At 42.8% G+C, this 20,035-nt stretch overlaps 2 protein-coding genes across 5 annotated transcripts in view; one reads left to right on the forward strand and one right to left on the reverse strand.

Annotated features, from left to right (window-relative positions):
• DNM1L (dynamin 1-like) overlaps nt 1-3,386 on the forward strand; it is a 41,601-nt gene extending 38,215 nt beyond the window's left edge. For all 4 annotated transcript variants that reach the window (XM_014937341.1, XM_014937343.1, XM_014937342.1 and 1 more), the window contains one exon: nt 1,115-3,386. In XM_014937341.1, the coding sequence (XP_014792827.1) occupies nt 1,115-1,171 (57 nt within the window). In that variant the 3' untranslated portion in view covers nt 1,172-3,386. The remainder of the gene's footprint in view (nt 1-1,114) is intronic.
• A 3,406-nt stretch (nt 3,387-6,792) lies between these two features.
• Nucleotides 6,793-13,287, reverse strand: YARS2 (tyrosyl-tRNA synthetase 2). Its single transcript, XM_014937345.1, has 5 exons — nt 12,461-13,287; nt 11,184-11,351; nt 8,458-8,613; nt 7,967-8,137; nt 6,793-7,505 (listed from the first exon to the last, which is right to left on the reverse strand). The coding sequence occupies exons 1-5, from the start codon at nt 13,276-13,278 to the stop codon at nt 7,346-7,348; spliced, it is 1,473 nt and encodes a 490-aa protein (XP_014792831.1). The 5' UTR covers nt 13,279-13,287; the 3' UTR covers nt 6,793-7,345.
• Nucleotides 13,288-20,035: the final 6,748 nt, after the last annotated feature.

The following is a 20,035-nucleotide window of genomic DNA, read 5'->3' on the forward strand; positions in this document are numbered from 1 at the left end:
GGTGTTCTACAGTTCTCCTTTGGGGGATTAAGCTTAATTAAGCTTACAGTGTTTTAAGTGCTGGTTATGTGTATGCTTCACACAGAGCTGCTGGCCAACGGTTGGTGTGTTCAGACAGTACCTTAGAGTACGAACAGGGGGAATGTTGAGACTCAGGATGACCTCTGTAAAGTGCATTGGTGACATGTCCGTGTTGCAGAACTATTGATTTCTTCATTGTTTAATTATGTGATGTATGAGTCTCTGCTCACCTGCAGCAGAAATCTGCTGCTTTGCACCGAGCTGCGCAGAAGGAGCCCCTCTGCCAGCTCAGCTGGAAGGAGCAGCAAGAGCTGCTTCTCTGTCTCACACAGTGTGCTCAAGAGATGGAGTACCCCGAGATACCACTTGCCCAAGACCACTTGCAGCACGTTTAATCAGTGCTATTGTGTGATCAACATTTGAGGGAGGGGAACTGTCTGTTAACTCTCTTTTAAACTGTAAACTTTATAGGGCCAAACACAGCTCAGATTTCTCCAATTGAAGTAATGCTTCCAATAATGTTGTTTCAGCTGGTATTCTCAGCTTTTAAGTTTGCAAAGTTTAGCAGGCTAGACTGTAATGAATGCATCAGAATGCTAAAATGATATAAAATAAGTGCAGTTTCCCTTCTATTTTGAGGAAGGTTTAAAGCACTACAACTGTGTGCGGGGAAAATCTGCCCTTTTTGAGAATTTATTTATAAATAGAAAATGTTAACAAACATAGGTGTTACGGGGAACACTAAATATGTAAAAGTTGCTGAAAACAATGACCTTTTTTTGCTTCTGACTGGAAGTTCAGTTTTCAATTCTCATATCTCTAGGGAAATGATTTAATGACACCTATGTTAAGTTTTACCATTACCTTTTGCTTTGTAGGATTTTCCACTTGCATAATCTTTTGCTCATGGAAAGCTTCAGAGCTGTAAATCAATCTTGTTGTAGGTTGTTACCACTCATTTAGTAATGAAAATGATTGGCTTTAATTTTATTTTTTTAACATCACACTTGCTAGGCTGCTGCTGTTATCTCACTGAAAAGTCCCTTCAGAAAAACTAGGTAACTTTTGGCTTTTCTTGTTTTTCTGTGTGCAGGCCCTGCAGCGAGCCAGTCAGATCATTGCAGAGATTCGTGAGACACATCTTTGGTGAAGACCGTACCAGCCACACTTATTTATATGCATTGGAGGTTATATTGACTTGAAAATTGCTAGGCATGGTATACGGAGTAGAATTTTTATTTATGAACTCTTTATCTGTGTACTGCAACTGTGTAAATCTGCTCATGTAAAGACAGTTGGTTTGATTTGCAGACAGAAAAATATGCTGTATTTTGCGAAATAAGTCCTATTTAATCCACATAATAAATGGCTCTAAATGTTTCCTTACCAGCTTTCTGGTGCAAATTAAAGCAGACCAAGTCTACTGTCTCAGTGACAGTCTCATTTGAACTTGGGGAAAAAACCATTAAAGTTCCAGTGCCTGACTTGCTAAACAGGTTGCCTGTTGTTAAGATGGACGGTGTAGTCTTGTGGCATAGTTTTAAGCTGCTTTTACAATAGAAGTTTAAATACTGTGAAGAGAAGAGAGCACCGAGTATTTTCTTTCATGACTATATTGCATGCACTATGAGAGATGGAGGTATATCAATTTTATAGCACAGTAGAGATGTCTACCGTATTACTTAATGTATGTGTGTCCCCATTTTTTTCCCCAAAACGTTAAAACTGCAGACGAAACTTTGAACTTCATTTAATGGAGTATCATGTAGGAAGAACTAGCCTGGAGCTTGCGAACAATAATAACAGCCTACTAAAAAGTGGGTGCAGAGTTATTCATGTGCACTGGAGCTTGTGTATGAATGTTGGGGATTATAATCAGGTACAAGAACACCTTCCTCTTCCTCCCCTGTGGGACCAAGCCCCTGGACCATCCGGTAGTACGTTTGTTCTGGCAGAATTGAAAAAAAATAAAAACGGATTTCAAAACTGTTACGGGATAGTAAGTGTTTCTTTCAAAACCAGATGTAGTTGGTCAGGGAGAAGAGGATCCCCACACCTTCTTCCAAATTTTGGAATGTGTGACAGTGTGAAAGAAAGTCTGTGGGATTGGAATATTTATACCAGAGATTACAGTTACTTTGAGGAAATTTTATTGTGCTGTAAGTATTGCTTTTTTTTTTTTTTTTCTTTGAGGACAATCCTAAAACTAGGGAATTTTAGGTTGCAAATTACATTGAGTTTATTTTCTTCTGATTATAATTCATACAGATAAATGTTGATCACACTAGCTGTTAAAATGTAAACATTTTAATTTTTATGAATAAAATTTATTTAAACTCCAGCCAGCACACTTGCATGTACTTTTCAAGCAGATTCACTTTTTTGTATAAAGTAAAAATGTTTACTATGGTGTTGCTGATATTTTAACACAACTTGCATGAAAAATAGGACACTGCTGTTAACATCCATGGCTTGCTACTCACTTTCTTCCCTATTTCATCAGTTAATAGAAATGCAGTTCCTTTTGTAAGCTGCTAAAGATTGAATATTTAAAAACTGTTAAAACCTCAGTTTACAAGAAGTGTCTGTTTAAAAATGTATTTTACTCCTGGTAATCTTGAGTTTGGAACCAGTTCAAGCACAAGGAGTTAAGTCTGACAGGTGCAACTTTTGGATACTTTATGCATGATCTGAAATAATTGACACAGAAATATATTGTGTATTTTTAAACAGCCATTATATATGAATTACATGTAATGAATACAAAGGAAGTAATTTTAACTTCTCGCATTCTGTCCAGGGATGGGAGTTCTCAGATTTAAGAAATGTGACTGTAGTAAAGTTTAAGCGCAAGCCACTTTTCAAATCGGCTTTGGTGAATAGTGAAAGCTTTTAATACTTCTGTCAAAAGCATTACATTTCTGTTTGGAATTCACCTGGCACCTCTTTCCTTTTATTTTTGACATCCAAGAAGTCTGTTTTTAACGAGGTAGAGCCGTCCATAAGTGAACTGTTAGCTAAGCTTTCACTCCCACAGTTCAGTCAACAGTCTCTTGTGAAGAAATATTCTGACTTGTAAAGTTTTGAAATGCTGCGTAAAGCAAATGAATTCCATTTGTTTAAGAAATTCCTGCAAGTGATATCTGGCTCTGTAATGTTGTGTGAAATTTCCACAGTGTTGATTTTGCTTTTTGAAATGTTACGACTTTTTTTTTTTTGTTGTTGTTGTTGAAGTTTCACATAAAAATTTCAATTTGGTAATGTTTGAGTGCCAAGAAATGAACTCGATTTGTAAACCTTATTGCGAGTCTTTAAAAATCCATGCTGTAACAGTCCTGTTATTTAATAAACAGATAATACACAAATTAATTATCCCAGAAATTAAGTTTTGCAGTGACTTGTAGTTCAGGTGGCAGGACTTACATGCTCGCAGGTTGATAGTACAGCTTTATGTGTATTTGCACAGCTTTATGTGTATTTGCACAGCTTTATGTGTATTTGCACTTGCCCTCATGCAGTCCTACAGTGTTAGTGCTTGTATAGTTGTGTATCTAATAGTGTAGAGGGGCTTCTAGTGAGCATTAGTGGTTTTTAAACAATCAGTTGTCTGGAATTGAACTAAAATACTTAATGCTACTGTTATTGCCACCATGAAAAGAAATTATAGGAAAACTGTGGAAAAAAAGCCTAATGAGGGCAGCAACTGAAAAATCCCAGATTACACTGATGGTTTACAAATGTCTTCTAGCTCACCTTATTTAATTTAAACTTTTTGTCCTCAATGCACAAATTTTGGCTAACTAAAAATAACTTGCTGTCCAGTGAAACACACAATCATGGGGGAGAACCACCACTGTAGCTAAGTTTAGATTAGTAAATGTTTGACATTAATAGCTGACCTATGTGTGGTACTACTGTAAATAAAAAATAGTATCCCCACGTGAACAGAGTTTGTCAGTAAATTACTTGGGGGTTTTTTTAGGAGTCAGTTTCAAATTTATCTTAGAGGAACTGATGGGTAAGGAGGGTGTCTGTGTGCTTCAAACTGTATTCTGAAGTAAACGTAACAAATTTATGTAAAACTTGCCTTTATTCTACGCTTTATGGAGGACTGACTTTGAAAGATGCCAGACTGGATACTGCAAACTCAGGTCCCTGCTTGAGGAAATACAACAGGTGAAACAGCTTGCCAGGCTGTTGGTAACTTGAATTATCTCGTAGGGGTTTGTTTGTTGGTTGTTTATTTTTCACAGTTAAATGCTGTAGCCATGACAGCGATTGCTAGCTGGTGCTTTCTGTAGGTACCCAAGATCTCAAATGCATCTGCTTTTCACTTGTTGCCAGTTAAAACTCTGTGCTTTGAGGTGAGAGCTAGATGATTGATACTTCAAAGTTTAAGAGAAAAACAGAGTAGACCACCTGAATATGGTTTTATGCCCAGTGATGCTGTTGAAAGTAGGGAAGGTGTTTTCATGCTCTGATAGCTCACTGTTAGTCTTCTTGCTGTGCACCTTTTCACCCGTTGTTGCCAGCTGCCATATGATGTTAAATTCAACTCCTCTGGTGTTTGCTGTGCCTAGATGGTGTACAAATGTTTGTGTTGGGTTTTGTTTGGGTTTTTTTTTTACTACTTGCACTTCTAAACCACACATATGTAGACATGTTAAATGCTTTAATATTAGTTACTACTTGTTTACATTTGAACAAGTTATGTTTCTGATTATCTGAACATACTTGTTTTGGGGTACATGAGAAACAAGACCAGGCTAAAAAAGAATACTCCATTTTTGTGGTCATCCTTGATTCTCAGCTTAAGTATTCAAATGCTCAGTTGTGATAACCCTGTTGACAGTCATGAAAAGTAATGGTTGTGGTTGTGTCCAGCTGTTTCTATGGAAAGAGTCTGGATTGCTAGGAATTGGTCAAAAGGAAGTACTGACTAAATTTCTTGGGAGTTTATGGATCTTATTAAAAACCTTGTATGCAAAGAATTGAATTCCCCTTTTTATTTTGTATTTGTAAAAAGAAATAAAATTCTTGTAATACTTGATCAAAGTGGGTACTAATGCTTTAAAAAAAAAAAAAAGCTGAAATTTGTGGATATATGTGTATCCTACACCATTTGGAGATGCAGGAAAAAAGGCAGGAGAGAGATCAGACATGAAACATGACTTACTCTACTTCTAGGAGTTTATTTCCTGCAACCAGAAAGTAACTGTCAAATCTGATGCCTTTCTCTACAGGCAAACGTGGGTGTGTTCTGGTATATTGTGATCCCAGGTGCATGTTTATGCATTGCTAGAATGCTTGTGCTGTTTAAGGAACAAGGCAGCTATATTAAGTGGATGAACTTTCCTTTCCCTGCTTCTACCCCTTTTCGTGTCAGAGCTGTGATTTTTTTTCCTCCGTATGCTTTCTGTAGGATAGCACTGAGCAGTACTGCAGCTTCAGGCAAAGTAACAAGCAACACAAACTGATCCTGAGAGCCAACAGGATGGGTAGAGCTTTTTTTAAGGTAGGAATGACTCTACTTCTTATTTTTCTTTATATAACAGAATAGGATAGAGAGATCTCATTATCAGGCAGAAAAGTGGGATCTGGAAACTGAAATTAGTACTAGTAACTCATGTGATGAGCTACTGGAAGTACTACCATACTACTTTAATAATCTGAAGAAACTGTGATGTGTAAGCAAGAAACCACTACAGTTTATTACTACTGGAATCTTGATTGAGAGTGCAAATAAAGCCAACATGAAGTTGATCACACCAAGTTGATCAACATCAATTAAAAAAAACCCAGGCAAACAATAACAACCTGCCTGAGAAAACGCAACAGAAACTCCCCACCCAACTACAGAATAGCCAGGTTCTTGAGACTTACTAACATTTTGTATAAGTTCCCCATTCTTCTTATAGGCTGGGTGATTTTAAACCAGGTGAAATACTGTGACTTGTATTCTAACAACATAAGAGATGTTGATGAGTTACCACATGCACGTAGCTAAGATTAAGGCCTCTCCCCTTGTGGCTGTTGTGACTGCCAAACTGCATTGTCTAGGAGTTTCATGGACTAGGAAATTATTCTCCTTGGCCTAAGAGTGAGGATTACCCTAAATCTTGAAAACAACACTGCAGCCAAGCCCAAAGCAATTAATCACCTCATCAGTCAGACTAAGGGTTTTAGATGTGTTTGCACTGGGGCAGGAAGTGCCTAAGTAAGAAAGGGGCCAGCCAGCTGAGCCAGCCAGCTACAATACTGTATCCTAAAAGTCAATTGCCAGTTCTAAGTGATTCAAACATGGGCTTGTATTACAAATAACCTGAGAAACCACATATGGGTTTTGTTGTTTGGGTGACCTGGCTGTAAGTACTGCGGCACCTATAGTGTGTAGGCAACTCAATCCCAAACCCCAGCAGGGGAAAGGAATTTAGCAAGGCACTGTACGAAAATTAAAAAAGCTTTCAGGTACATGTTTCACATCTTCTGGTGTAATATACTGTCTTACAACTGGTGGTATATCTTGGCACTAGTTCTGCAGGCTGTACATTCGACAAAGATTCTAGATGGTGCAAATGCATCCAGGTAATTTACAGGACTGAAGAAAGGGAATGACTGTCACCTATATTGAAAGTCACACAGAAGGGATTCATCAGGTTGATTTAAGCTTTAAAGGCTCTATACTCTCTTACATTTCAATAAGTGAATTTGTGCTGTATTATTACATTAAGGCTGGAAAGCTTTTACGCAACCAATAAGAAACTTAGATTATTATGGTTTACTCATTCTACTCATTTATTGTGAATCTTTTGCAGCTTCCTTCAAAGCAAACCTGTTCAGAAAAAAAAATGCTGATCGTAGGTTGGTTGTCCTTACCCACTTCCACAGGTTCCTCTGTTAGGATGAAGCCAAACTGGGCAGCAGCATACATCCTCCGTAAGAAATACTGGTTTTGAGTGTGCTTTTGCTCATCTTGCTGTGGATTATGCTGTCAAGTACCTGGCCGCTATTCTCCTCCTACAACACAGAAGATTGTTAAAGGAGGGGAACAGCATCTCCATCTTTGGGCTTTGAAATTCATCTTTTCTTCTTCTTCTGCGTATCCTCTTATGAATGGTGCTTCAAATAAGGCAGAGTATCTAAAAAATCTCTTTAGTGGTATAACGTAGCTGCCTTTATTTAAACCCCGTTGGTGTATTTTGAAAATGAAACCATGGTTTTGGGCAGTTTGTGAGCTGCGTAGTAACAGTACAGAAACATCTTCAAGTACATCTTCAAGCAACAGAGTTGAAATGATCCATCATTTTACGGAGAGATTCTGTTGTCACAGCTGCAGCCATTTTATAATGTAGTAATTTTTCTTTCCAATCCTAAGCAGTGATACTCCGTTCTTGAGTATATGCTGTCCGAGAATTAGAACAGTCTCAGGATCAGTCACTCGAATCCCATTTATTGAAACGCCACCATCTGTGATTTTCTGGTACCTTAAAAAAACAAAACAAAAAAACAACTGGTATTGCAAGGGGAAGTTAGTTATTGCTGTTAAGTACTGCAAGTTCAACTAATGTTTTTTTGGCTGGATTCATAAATTTTAATCCCCTTGCACTTTACTTTCAGTCCAGGTCAAGCATGACTGAAATTAACCTTAGCTTCTACCACTCCCATTCCTTCTGACAGGTACAAGGAAACTTGGGCTGTTGCCTTAGGCTGTCCCTTCATCAGCTGTAGATTTTAGAGCTAAGGTATTTGAGACTGAATTATCTTACACTTTTACTTCAAAATGGAATGAGGCCACCTGTTCCCCTCTTCTTGAAGGCTGCTATGTAGATTGCCAGTGTGTTTCTACTTGATTTGGCTGTCCTCATCTTTTGCTTAACTTCTGAAAGCATACGACTACCAACCAGTTTAAGTGAGGTATTACTGAAGAGCACAGGTGGTAACATACCCACTAGGTCCATCTGGAATGGCATTTGCTTTGCGACACAAGTCAAGAACGTTCATTCCAGGTTCAAGCATCAATTCAGCTGAAGGAGCTTGTCTAAAAAGTTCCTGTAATTCTTGGTCAGACATAGCTTCCAGTGCCTCCACGCTGCTGTAATAAAGGGCCTTAGTGCACCTGTGAGAACAAAGATCATTTAAAATACAGTGGTAGTCTCATCTTCACACAAAGTGCCACTCAGGTTCCCCTCCCCAACTTCTTCTCAGGCTCCACACAGGAGTACTTAAAGTACATCCCAGTTCTCTTTTCTATCATAACCCACTGCACTGAAATTTTTTAAAATCTCGTTAATGTATTTTTAAGCCTACAGAATTACTACGTTTTTCTGTTTTAACAGCCGAGCAACAACTAGCTACATGAAAACAGTCCCTGAAAAGCTACGGATAATTACCATTTAATTAATCTGAAAGAAAAACACTTGACAAATCAAACTTCACCTCTTAGCAGATTCTAGCCCCTCTCTACCATGAACAAGCTTGGTTACTTCTGCAGCCAGTCGTTTCTGAGGGCCCCATTTTTCAGGTTCTTTAGCATGCATTTCCATGATGTGGTCAATCTCCTCAAGAGGAAGGAAGGTGAAGAGTTTCAGGTATCTACAAGCAGGGAAAAAATACTTTGTCTGTATTGCTGTCATTACAGATTTCCTGCCTTTGTCATTCAAACTTAACTATGCTAAAATGATTCTTAGTGAATTTAAGAAATCCATATTAAAGGTGTTCTGTTCTTTCAAACAACTCTTTGTTTTTCCCCCATGCTTCAGCTTACCAGGATAACTCATGTTTTATTTAATACGCTGTCTAGCATAATTTCTTCAGACATAAGATAGGGTCAGATGCTTTTACAGAGCGTGCATTGCAATCAGCAACTTGGTTTTCTCTTGAGACTTTTACAGGTTTATTGCACTTGTGTGTCAATTACAAGGTTTTCTATTATATTCTTAGCAGTTGCACAATATGCTAATGCAAAATGCCACTGCCAGTCTGTGGTGATCGTGAGACAGGAGTATGCTATGGATTGACAAGTTATCTCAGCAGGAAGATTATTTAGGATAATCAAGAATTTAAAGGTCAGTATCTAAGCATACGCTCCGCAACAAAGTCTTGTTTTGATGCAGTGTATTTAAAAAAGGTACCTTTACTGTTACAAAGTCTGAATGCATGAAATACTTTAAGTACCCACATACCATTCTTTTCAGTCTGAAAAGTGTTGTGGATCCAGAACCTAAATTTGAAATACCAGAGAATAAACCCTTGAGAGAGGTAACTGAGTTATGAGACAGGTCACAATATGAAAGTACATGTCTGACACTTATGAAGGCTCTGATTTGACAGTGACACCGAATTTTAAAGAAAAACAGATTTAAAAAGAAACATATAGCAACTTATTAAAATTAACCTAATGCTCTGAAAAGAGCTATTGGCTATTTATTTTCAGCTGTGTCACTGGCACACCAGCATGGAGGCTAGCCATCAATGAAGGTAAACCTGTCAAATGGTATTCCTCATGTATTTGCTACCCTTGCGTTATCATTATATGATTTTAATATTTTTTACACTAGTCAGGAAGAATATGAGTTACATGTGGTTGACCTGGGTTCAGAGACAGTACAATGAATTCAAGACCATGTTCTGCTCACTAGAATTGCTCTACTTACTCTAAGTTATGATTGTTCAGAATTTTGTCTTTGCACGTGCTACAGGTTTAAGTAGTAGTTGGATATCCTTCCAGCTTTTGGTGCATTAAAGTCTCATCTGCTTTACAGATGAATACACTTGCCATTATAACTGTACATAGAAATCTTTGCTTTTGCACTCCAAGGTTAAGAAAGATGAACAGATAACTTCAATGAAACATTTAATAAGTCAGATTGATGCAAATTGTTCCTGTCATTTTCGAAAAGATCCACTAAAGTCTCCATGCAAGGTATATGAAAAGAACATCAAACAGCCTTAAGGTTACACCATGTTAGTTATTATTGGTCGTTTATGTAACAAGCACTCCTCCCATCATCTAAGCATTTTTAATTAATGCTTAAGAATTATTTTACATGGATAGAAATAGATGATATGTTTGTCTAGAGGTGGGCAAAATTACATGAGACATTTTTACCAGTTACGCTACTTAACTATAGCCTAAGGTGCTGACTACTAGCTTTGAAGAGGTGCAAGCAACTAGTAATCTGACCAGGTATGGGAATTTTGTTCATTCTGGTTTTCTTCTCTGCCTTAGATTTTCCCTTTCAACAACTGAAAGCTTCTACCTTGTAAATTTATTGTATACTACCTGCCATGAGCTTTTAATGGTATAATTCTCTTCCCCCATTTAATTATATTATTACCACTGTCTAACTGTCTCCTAGGCATGTTTTTATCTAAACCAGTGGTTTCCAAAGTGGGGTTGTCAGCAACCCAGGAAGTATGCAAGGTGATCCATTGGGTTGCAGGAAGAAAATATCAGAACTTCAGAAGTACACTTATATAATCTGTAAATAAATAAATGCACACGTATTGGGAGTGAATGCTCAAAATTTTTTTACTGATAGGGGCACGTGATCAGAAAAAGTTTGGAGACCACTGATCTAGAGAGTTAATGCAATCAGAAATATGAACTTCTTCGCTTTTTCTTAACGATGCACTTTTAATTTGCTTAGGGATATGTAGTTATTCATCTGATGCAGTTCTAGAAGCTGAACTTTGTGTTTATTTATAACCAGTTAAGTAGCTTCTTGCAATGAGAATGTGGTGTTTCTGGATACCTTGTACTAAGTGAAAACTTGTAGAAATTACTATCTATTAAACTGGAGTTGCTTTTTAATCAGGAGAAGAGATTTCATTTGATACTGTGATATTACGGTACCCAAACTAGCTTACCTCATAAGATAAAGTCACCCCAGTGGCAGAACAAAATGCATTACACTTTACTTGTTTGTTCATCCACACTCTAATTTTATGATGCATATGCCAGCATACAGAGACAGGTCCCACTATCCTGTATACTTAGGAACCAGTCTTGCCTGTTCATGTAATGAATGCACAGTTATAATTAACATGTACTTCTACATGGAGCTTGTGTTGCACATATCCAAATAAAACAGTCAGAGAGAACAGTTAGGATCAGGTTTTATAAAAAATGCCAAAAAGCAAGATGAATTAAAACTACTTACTTTTCAACTACGTTATCTTGTTGCCTGACAAAAAACTGATATAGCTCAAATGGAGAAGTCTTATCTCTGTTTAGCCAAACTGCATTGCCAGCAGTCTTTCCCAGTTTATCTCCAGTAGTACTGGTAATAAGAGGTACAGTAATTCCAAACACATCTGTTCCGGTCATCCTAAGAAAGAGAAGTGTAATTGCATATTAAAATAAATACATCACATCTTGGTAAAGTTGACTAAAAGACAAGCGTGCTTTAAGATTCTATCCTTGATATAAAGCAGTTAAATAAGAGAGGGGCATAAGGGGCAAAAGATACCAGTACACTGTTTTGTGAGGAGTGCTTTAGGAAAAAACCAACCAACCTTAAAATTCTTATGTGTGTAACAAAGAAGTGTAGATACTTTAAGTAGCTCTGTGAGCAACAGCACTAGCAAATTTGTATGTCCTGTACCTTTCATCTTCTGCTCTGAGCACTAATAGAAGGGACACTTGTAAGGCTTTTCTTCTGTGCTGATTCTGTGTCTTGCAATAGACAAGCATGAGCAGAACTGGAAGCATTGCCACATACTCACTGATTGGCCTGGGTACTTCTGTGAATTTTCTAAGACTCATACCAAATTCGTGTCTCATTTTATTTAAGAAATGCAAGCATATTTATCAATATACCACAACTGCCTCTAGAATGTGTTTGCCATCAGAAGACTCGTCTCAATTTTTGTCCCATGTTTCAGGATATGTGATTTCGGTTCTTGCAATTCAGAAATACACAAACCCATCCTTTTTCTTAAAAATTCATTAACATTTCACAGAAAAGACTTAAAAACATGGTCAAAATGTACATACGTGCCAGGCTTATGGCCAGGACAAATAATTATTCTTCTCAAATCCCATGTTTTTCATAGAATTGTCTAGCTTGGAAGGGACCTTTCACATCATCAAGTCCAACTATCAACCTACCACCGACAAACGCATCACTAAACTATGTCCTTAAGCAGCACATCTACCTGTCTCTTAAATACCTCCAGGGATGATGACTCAAATGCTTCCCTGGGCAGCCTGTTCCAATGCTTGATAACCCTTTTGGTGGATATTTGGAAAAAAAAAAATCTACAATCTAAACCTCCCCAGGTGCAATATGAGGTCCTTCTTGTGGCATGTCAACTGTCTGAGGGGGTGTCTTCTGCTGCTTTAGGTGCTGACCACACCAAGCCGGGCAGAGCCAGGCCACCCCATGCCCTGACCCCAAGCATCCCTGCCCTCCTCCCGACCCCTCCCTTCTCGTACTTGGTGACGAGCTCGTAGCCGGACATGATGTTGCCCATCTGGTCGGCTCCCCCGAGCTGGACGCGGCAGCCGTGGTGGCGGTGGAGGTGTAGGAAGTCGTAGGCCTGCAGCGCCGGGTAGAGGAACTCGGCCAGGCTCATGCCCTCGGGGCTGCGCAGCCGCGCCTGGCAGCTCTGCCGGCTCAGCAGCGTCCCCATGCGGAGCCGCCCGCCCGCCCCGCCGAGGAAGTCGAGCAGCGGCTCCCTCCCCAGCCAGCAGGCGTTATCCAGCAGCTCCGCCCGCCCCAGCCGCCCGCCGCTCGCCCCCCAGAACAGCTCCCGGTGGTTCCCGAAGAGCCGCTCCAGGCCGGCCCGCAGACCCCGCGCCTGCTCCCGCACCCGCTCGGCCGACGGCGCCTCCCGCGCCCGCTCCCTCCCGCTGGGGTCCCCCAGCCGAGCCGTAGCGCCCCCCACCACGGCGATAACGTTGTGGCCGGCCCGCTGGAAGTGGAGGAGCCCCATAACGGGCAGCAGGTGCCCGACGTGCAGCGAGTCGGCGGTGGGGTCGAAGCCGCAGTAGGCGGTGAGGGGCGGGCGGCCCGGCTCCAGCAGCCCCGGCAGCTGCTCCTCCGCGCTCTGCGCCGGGAACACCTCCTGGAAGAGGCCGCGCTCGCACTGCACCGCCAGCAGACCCCCGGCGCCCCGGGCCCGCCGCGGCTGCTCCTGCTGATGGTGGTGGGCTCGGCGCCGGAGAGGGAGCGGCGGCGGCGGAGCCCGGAGAGGGCAGCCCCACAGCCCCGCCGCCCGCCCGCACCGCCGCCTCAGCGCCGGCGCCGCCATCTTGCCGCGGGGGAGGCTGGGAGCGGGGCGCCTCCGTTTAATAGGCAGAGGCGAAGGCGCTACGGCGGCCGGCGCGTGCCTGTGGGGTTATTAAAGGAGAAACATACAGAAACGGGATGTGTTGGAGTCCCCTTTCAAGGCCAGGCTGGATGTGGCCTTGAGCAGCCTGCGCTAGTGGGAGGTGTCCCTGCCCATGGCAGGGGGGTTGGAACTAGATGATCTTTGAGGTCCCTTCCAACCCTGACCATTCTATGATTCTCCTTTGGGTTTTTTCCCCAACCCTGAAATACCAGGATTTAAGGCTGCTTCCAGGCTTAAATCCACGCCTTGGGGAGGTTCAGGCTGGATATTAGGAAAAATTTTTTCACTGTAAAGGGTTATCAGACATTGGAATGGGCTGCCCAGGGAGGTGGTGGAGGCACCATCCCTGGAGGTGTTCAAAAGACAGGTTGATGTAGTGCTGGGAGGTATGGTTTAGTGATGGTGATGCTTCTTGTTTGATGTGCGGGTGTCTATTTTTGTCAGTTAGGTTGACGGTTGGACAAGATGATCTTTGAGGTCCCTTCCAACCTAGAAGATTCTGTGATTCTGTGAAATCTGGGGCCTTCGGCTTGGAGTCGAGTGTCGGGCAGAAGGGATGCCAGATTAACGCTTTAATTAGTCACATAGCGGCGTTGTGGCCGGCCCGCTGGAAGTGGAGGAGCCCCATAACGGGCAGCAGGTGCCCGACGTGCAGCGAGTCGGCGGTGGGGTCGAAGCCGCAGTAGGCGGTGAGGGGCGGGCGGCCCGGCTCCAGCAGCCCCGGCAGCTGCTCCTCCGCGCTCTGCGCCGGGAACACCTCCTGGAAGAGGCCGCGCTCGCACTGCACCGCCAGCAGACCCCCGGCGCCCCGGGCCCGCCGCGGCTGCTCCTGCTGATGGTGGTGGGCTCGGCGCCGGAGAGGGAGCGGCGGCGGCGGAGCCCGGAGAGGGCAGCCCCACAGCCCCGCCGCCCGCCCGCACCGCCGCCTCAGCGCCGGCGCCGCCATCTTGCCGCGGGGGAGGCTGGGAGCGGGGCGCCTCCGTTTAATAGGCAGAGGCGAAGGCGCTACGGCGGCCGGCGCGTGCCTGTGGGGTTATTAAAGGAGAAACATACAGAAACGGGATGTGTTGGAGTCCCCTTTCAAGGCCAGGCTGGATGTGGCCTTGAGCAGCCTGCGCTAGTGGGAGGTGTCCCTGCCCATGGCAGGGGGGTTGGAACTAGATGATCTTTGAGGTCCCTTCCAACCCTGACCATTCTATGATTCTCCTTTGGGTTTTTTCCCCAACCCTGAAATACCAGGATTTAAGGCTGCTTCCAGGCTTAAATCCACGCCTTGGGGAGGTTCAGGCTGGATATTAGGAAAAATTTTTTCACTGTAAAGGGTTATCAGACATTGGAATGGGCTGCCCAGGGAGGTGGTGGAGGCACCATCCCTGGAGGTGTTCAAAAGACAGGTTGATGTAGTGCTGGGAGGTATGGTTTAGTGATGGTGATGCTTCTTGTTTGATGTGCGGGTGTCTATTTTTGTCAGTTAGGTTGACGGTTGGACAAGATGATCTTTGAGGTCCCTTCCAACCTAGAAGATTCTGTGATTCTGTGAAATCTGGGGCCTTCGGCTTGGAGTCGAGTGTCGGGCAGAAGGGATGCCAGATTAACGCTTTAATTAGTCACATAGCGGCCGTGGGGCGGTTGGGGTTGGGGTTTGGGGTGGGATGGGGCTGACCTTCATGCTGGCAGCTGGTGTGGTGCAGTGTGCTGGGCTGGGGACAAGAAGGCTGCTGGTAGCGCAGCGGCGATTTGGGTTGTTGCTGGGTGATCAAGGCCTTTTCTCCTCCTCACACCGGGGACGTGCTAGAAAAATAACACCACAAAGGTTGTTTTTCTTGGGCTGGCAGTTCCTTGAAGGGCAGCTGCTCCTCCGCGCTCTGCGCCGGGAACACCTCCTGGAAGAGGCCGCGCTCGCACTGCACCGCCAGCAGACCCCCGGCGCCCCGGGCCCGCCGCGGCTGCTCCTGCTGATGGTGGTGGGCTCGGCGCCGGAGAGGGAGCGGCGGCGGCGGAGCCCGGAGAGGGCAGCCCCACAGCCCCGCCGCCCGCCCGCACCGCCGCCTCAGCGCCGGCGCCGCCATCTTGCCGCGGGGGAGGCTGGGAGCGGGGCGCCTCCGTTTAATAGGCAGAGGCGAAGGCGCTACGGCGGCCGGCGCGTGCCTGTGGGGTTATTAAAGGAGAAACATACAGAAACGGGATGTGTTGGAGTCCCCTTTCAAGGCCAGGCTGGATGTGGCCTTGAGCAGCCTGCGCTAGTGGGAGGTGTCCCTGCCCATGGCAGGGGGGTTGGAACTAGATGATCTTTGAGGTCCCTTCCAACCCTGACCATTCTATGATTCTCCTTTGGGTTTTTTCCCCAACCCTGAAATACCAGGATTTAAGGCTGCTTCCAGGCTTAAATCCACGCCTTGGGGAGGTTCAGGCTGGATATTAGGAAAAATTTTTTCACTGTAAAGGGTTATCAGACATTGGAATGGGCTGCCCAGGGAGGTGGTGGAGGCACCATCCCTGGAGGTGTTCAAAAGACAGGTTGATGTAGTGCTGGGAGGTATGGTTTAGTGATGGTGATGCTTCTTGTTTGATGTGCGGGTGTCTATTTTTGTCAGTTAGGTTGACGGTTGGACAAGATGATCTTTGAGGTCCCTTCCAACCTAGAAGATTCTGTGATTCTGTGAAATCTGGGGCCTTCGGCTTGGAGTCGAGTGTCGGGCAGAAGGGATGCCAGATTAACGCTTTAATTAGTCACATAGCGGCCGTGGGGCGGTTGGGGTTGGGGTTTGGGGTGGGATGGGGCTGACCTTCATGCTGGCAGCTGGTGTGGTGCAGTGTGCTGGGCTGGGGACAAGAAGGCTGCTGGTAGCGCAGCGGCGATTTGGGTTGTTGCTGGGTGATCAAGGCCTTTTCTCCTCCTCACACCGGGGACGTGCTAGAAAAATAACACCACAAAGGTTGTTTTTCTTGGGCTGGCAGTTCCTTGAAGCAGCAGGTGACCAGTTCAGGCCTTTCTCTCCACGCTGCCATTCGAGGGGAAGGGATTTTCTTCAGCTAAGAATAGAGCTGTGAGGAACCAGGAAGTTCACGGGCAAGTAAAATTACAGCTGAAGACACTGAAACCAATTTTCTACTGAATTCCACAGGACAGTGTTTTAAACAGGCTCAGACTTTTCAAGTTTATAAATTCTAGAGTTTGTAAGTTCTTGTCATGGTTTAACCCCCAGCCAGCCAGTAGGCTGGGGGTGAACAAAGAGTTGAGAGGGGACACAGCAGGGACAGCTGGCCCCAGGTGACCACAGGGATATTCCATGCCATATGACGTTGTGCTCAGCGTATAAAGCTGGGGAGAAGAAGAAGAAGGAAGGGGGAGGGATGTTTGGAGTGGCAGCATTTGTCTTCCCAAGTAACCATTACACATAATGGAGCCCTGCTTTCCTGGAGATGGCTGAGCACCTGCTGCTGATGGGAAGCAGTGAATCAGCTCCTTGTTCTGCTTTGCTTGCGTGCGTGGCTTTTGCTTTACCTATTCAACTGTCTTTGTCTCAACCCATGAGGTTTTCCTCACTTTTACTCTTTCGATTCTTTCCTCCACCCTAAATGGGAGTGAGCAAGCGACTGTGTAGTTCCAGTTACTGACTGGATTTTCTGTACTCATTTGTGCTGTACCAAGCATATGGGATTTCCAAGGTCTCTCCAGTATCATTTACTACCTTTTCTGTATTGAAGTAGACTTCTTGTTTTGTTAAACTAAGGCAGAAAGTCAGTCAAAAGGAGGAGTGAAGAGTTCTGGAAAATGCTAGACAAAGAACACCAAAAATATTGTTTTTCTTGGGCTGGCAGTTCCTTGAAGTGGCAGTGACCGATGCAAGGCTTTCTCTCCATGCTGCCATGTCAGCAGAAGTGACTTACTTACTTCACCTAACAATACAGCTGGAAGGAACGAGGAAGTTCATGGGCAAGTAAAATAGATCTGGTGAGAAACTAATATTAAATCGTTTAGAGAAATGACATCAGTTTTATAATGAGCCCTTCCAATCTTGGGCAGTCTTGCTGTGTATATTGATTACATAGGTAACTATTGGCAGACTGTATTTCAGAGGGAAATATACCTCATAAAATAGGAGGTATTTAGATTGTCCAATTTCTCTTGAGTTCACCTAGCCTGGAGAAGATGTTTTAATAGAGATTTGGGCAGTGCTAAATAACGATACCGTTACAAATCTATCTTTTAATCCATCGCTTGAAGTTGGGTGGAGAGCATTTTTTGCGTGTTTGTAGTGGTCATAGATCAATCTCTAGTTCTGGACAACTTCTCTAATTCACCAAACTTACCTCCTTGTGACATACAAATATTGACAGGGTGGATCCAAGGTAGTGTCAAAAGTGAAACACAGTGTATATGACTATGACTCACAGGAGAGAAGGAAGATATAAAAGTGTGAGTTTTGCCACTTGAAACCTATTATCATTGAAGGCTTCTTGAAAACAGACCTACGGGTAAGTGAGGTACAGAATCGTTCTATCACACTGGGGATAAACATAATGGAAGAAAATCATGTTTGGGTGGAAAATAACGAAAGAAGGAAAAATAAAAGTTCATTAAGCATCAGTGAGCTAATCCTAAAGCGATGAGGTATCTGTCAATGGGAAATAATTAATGCTTCTGCTAATGATGTTTAAAAAGAAAAGGTGCCGTGAATTATTTTGTCATTGGACTGGTAGTTGCATACTTAACAGGTATGGTACAAATTGATTTTGTTTTTCTGAAGATTTATTGTGCTGGCAAAAAGAAAGAGGATTGGCAATACAAAATACCAGATTTTCCTTTACCTTTTGTTTATGTTTATGTGGGGCGAAGGGTGTTTATTATATTTTAAAACATGAACAAACACAAACAAGTTACGTGTTTGTATATACACCTATGTAATATACACACAGACATACACGTATATTCTCTTTACTACAGTGCTTTGCTTCAAAAGCAATTTAGGAAGACTTTTTTTCATCAGAAGAGGAGACCTTCTGGAGCTGAGGACATGGAGGATGGTTTGTATCTCTTTGCTCCAGTTAATTAATTATCTCAGTATAGTCAACTGAAACAGGCACATCTCTTTAGCTTCAGGAAATAATACAAAAAGAAGAGAATGAAGAGAACGAGCAGCAGGAGTTTAACCACAGCCCAGAGCTTTTCTTTGAGTATTAATTTCTATGGGGTTTATTAGATCTGTTATTTGCATGATGGTATTGCTTTATGGCTGCTAATCAGCTCAGTGCTTCCAAGTAATAAATGGTGCACTCCTTAGGCAACACCACCACAGACTTCTCTCTGTATCACTTAGATTTCTGGCAGTTAATCTGTATGTGCAGTATATTAAAAAAAAAACATTAAAAAAATTCTGTTTACCCAAGTACTCTGCCTTCATTCCCCATGTTACCAAAAGTGCAGCAGTCAACAGTGTCTTTTCTGTAGCATAAACCTATTTGAATTTGCCTGCTAATTATGACCTCTTTATTTGGACCTGTTCAGAAAGTCATCCATGCATACGCTTGGAGAAGAAAGATTTGTGTATGTTTCTAGCTCGTCTTATGGAGGAGTCTCCAGAGTGTCATGCCTCATCCGACGAGGTATGCAACAAGTTATTTTTTCTAAGAAGTATTCTTGCTGCTTATTTTACTCAGAATTGTCCTTTAAAATATCTGATTACATTCATCAAACAAAACATTTATAAACCTCTATTGTACAATTGCACACTTTTGTGAGGGAGTGAATCTGCTGAGTTAGTCATTCTGAGTCCATTCTAGTCTTGTGTTTTAAAAGTTACTGGTAATAGTTGATGCTGTTAAATTTTTCACTGTCTTCTGAGAAAGTTACATAAAGATACTGGATTTCTAAGTATCGATTAATGCCAATTTTTTTATTTCCCATCACTCTGTCATATCACTGAGGTGTACCAAAATGCCCTAATTGTCAATGAACCCCATAATGGAACAGGAGGAGACTTCCCTGGAAAAGCGGCAGTCTTGCATTTACCTTCCCTACTTGAACAATGGGGATAAAATGATATTCAATTGTCTACATGTGGGGATATTATGAAGGTTATTTTGTGTTTACCTGTGATTTAAAACGGTAAATCATTTTGTGAGACAGTTGTTGGCCTCTCTCCTGATTTGAGCAACACAGAATTAATTTCTCCTTCAGTAATTTTGTTTTTCGGTAAGGTCTCCTCTAATGCTTGGGAAAACTGCATTTTTAGAAGACTCTAGTGTCTGAATTTGTGAAAATATTTACTTCATAGCCAGCTATTGTATGTGGGATTCAAAGTCTTACTGTTTTCAAGTTTAGCCAGGTACAGGGATGAGGAGGAGCGAGACCCAGGCACTTGACCCAAGCTGGCCAACAAGATTATTTCATACCATGAATGTCACATTCAATCTAAATTAGACGGTTTGCTGAACAGTTTTCCTCTCCTATGATGGTTACAGTCCTTCTTGCCATCGTGCTGGAACTCAGAGCCCTTCCCTTCCTCCCAAAGCTGTAGTGCTCACAGTGTCCAACATCTGCTGTTCCCCTGCTGGGCGTGCACAGCTTCCTACTGATAGAATGGGCTGAGTATAATCCTTGTATGTTTTGTATTGGTATTGGGATAAGTATTGGTTCTTTAGTGTTATTAATGTTAACTATTTAGTCTTCTAT

Source organism: Calidris pugnax, unplaced genomic scaffold (genome assembly GCF_001431845.1).
Source record: "Calidris pugnax isolate Ruff unplaced genomic scaffold, ASM143184v1 scaffold1, whole genome shotgun sequence".
NCBI classification, from domain to species: domain Eukaryota; kingdom Metazoa; phylum Chordata; class Aves; order Charadriiformes; family Scolopacidae; genus Calidris; species Calidris pugnax.

What these genes read in the sequence shown, in the direction of transcription:
- YARS2 (XM_014937345.1), bottom strand. Translation starts at nt 13,278, where the DNA reads ATGGCGGCGCCGGCGCTGAGGCGGCGGTGCGGGCGGGCGGCGGGGCTG. An exon ending in CAAGATAACGTAGTTGAAAA is followed by an intron (nt 8,614 to 11,183) that starts GTAAGTAGTTTT and finishes CCCTGCTTGTAG; the next exon opens with ATACCTGAAACTCTTCACCT. An exon ending in ATTCCAGATGGACCTAGTGG is followed by an intron (nt 7,506 to 7,966) that starts GTATGTTACCAC and finishes TGTTTTTTTAAG; the next exon opens with GTACCAGAAAATCACAGATG.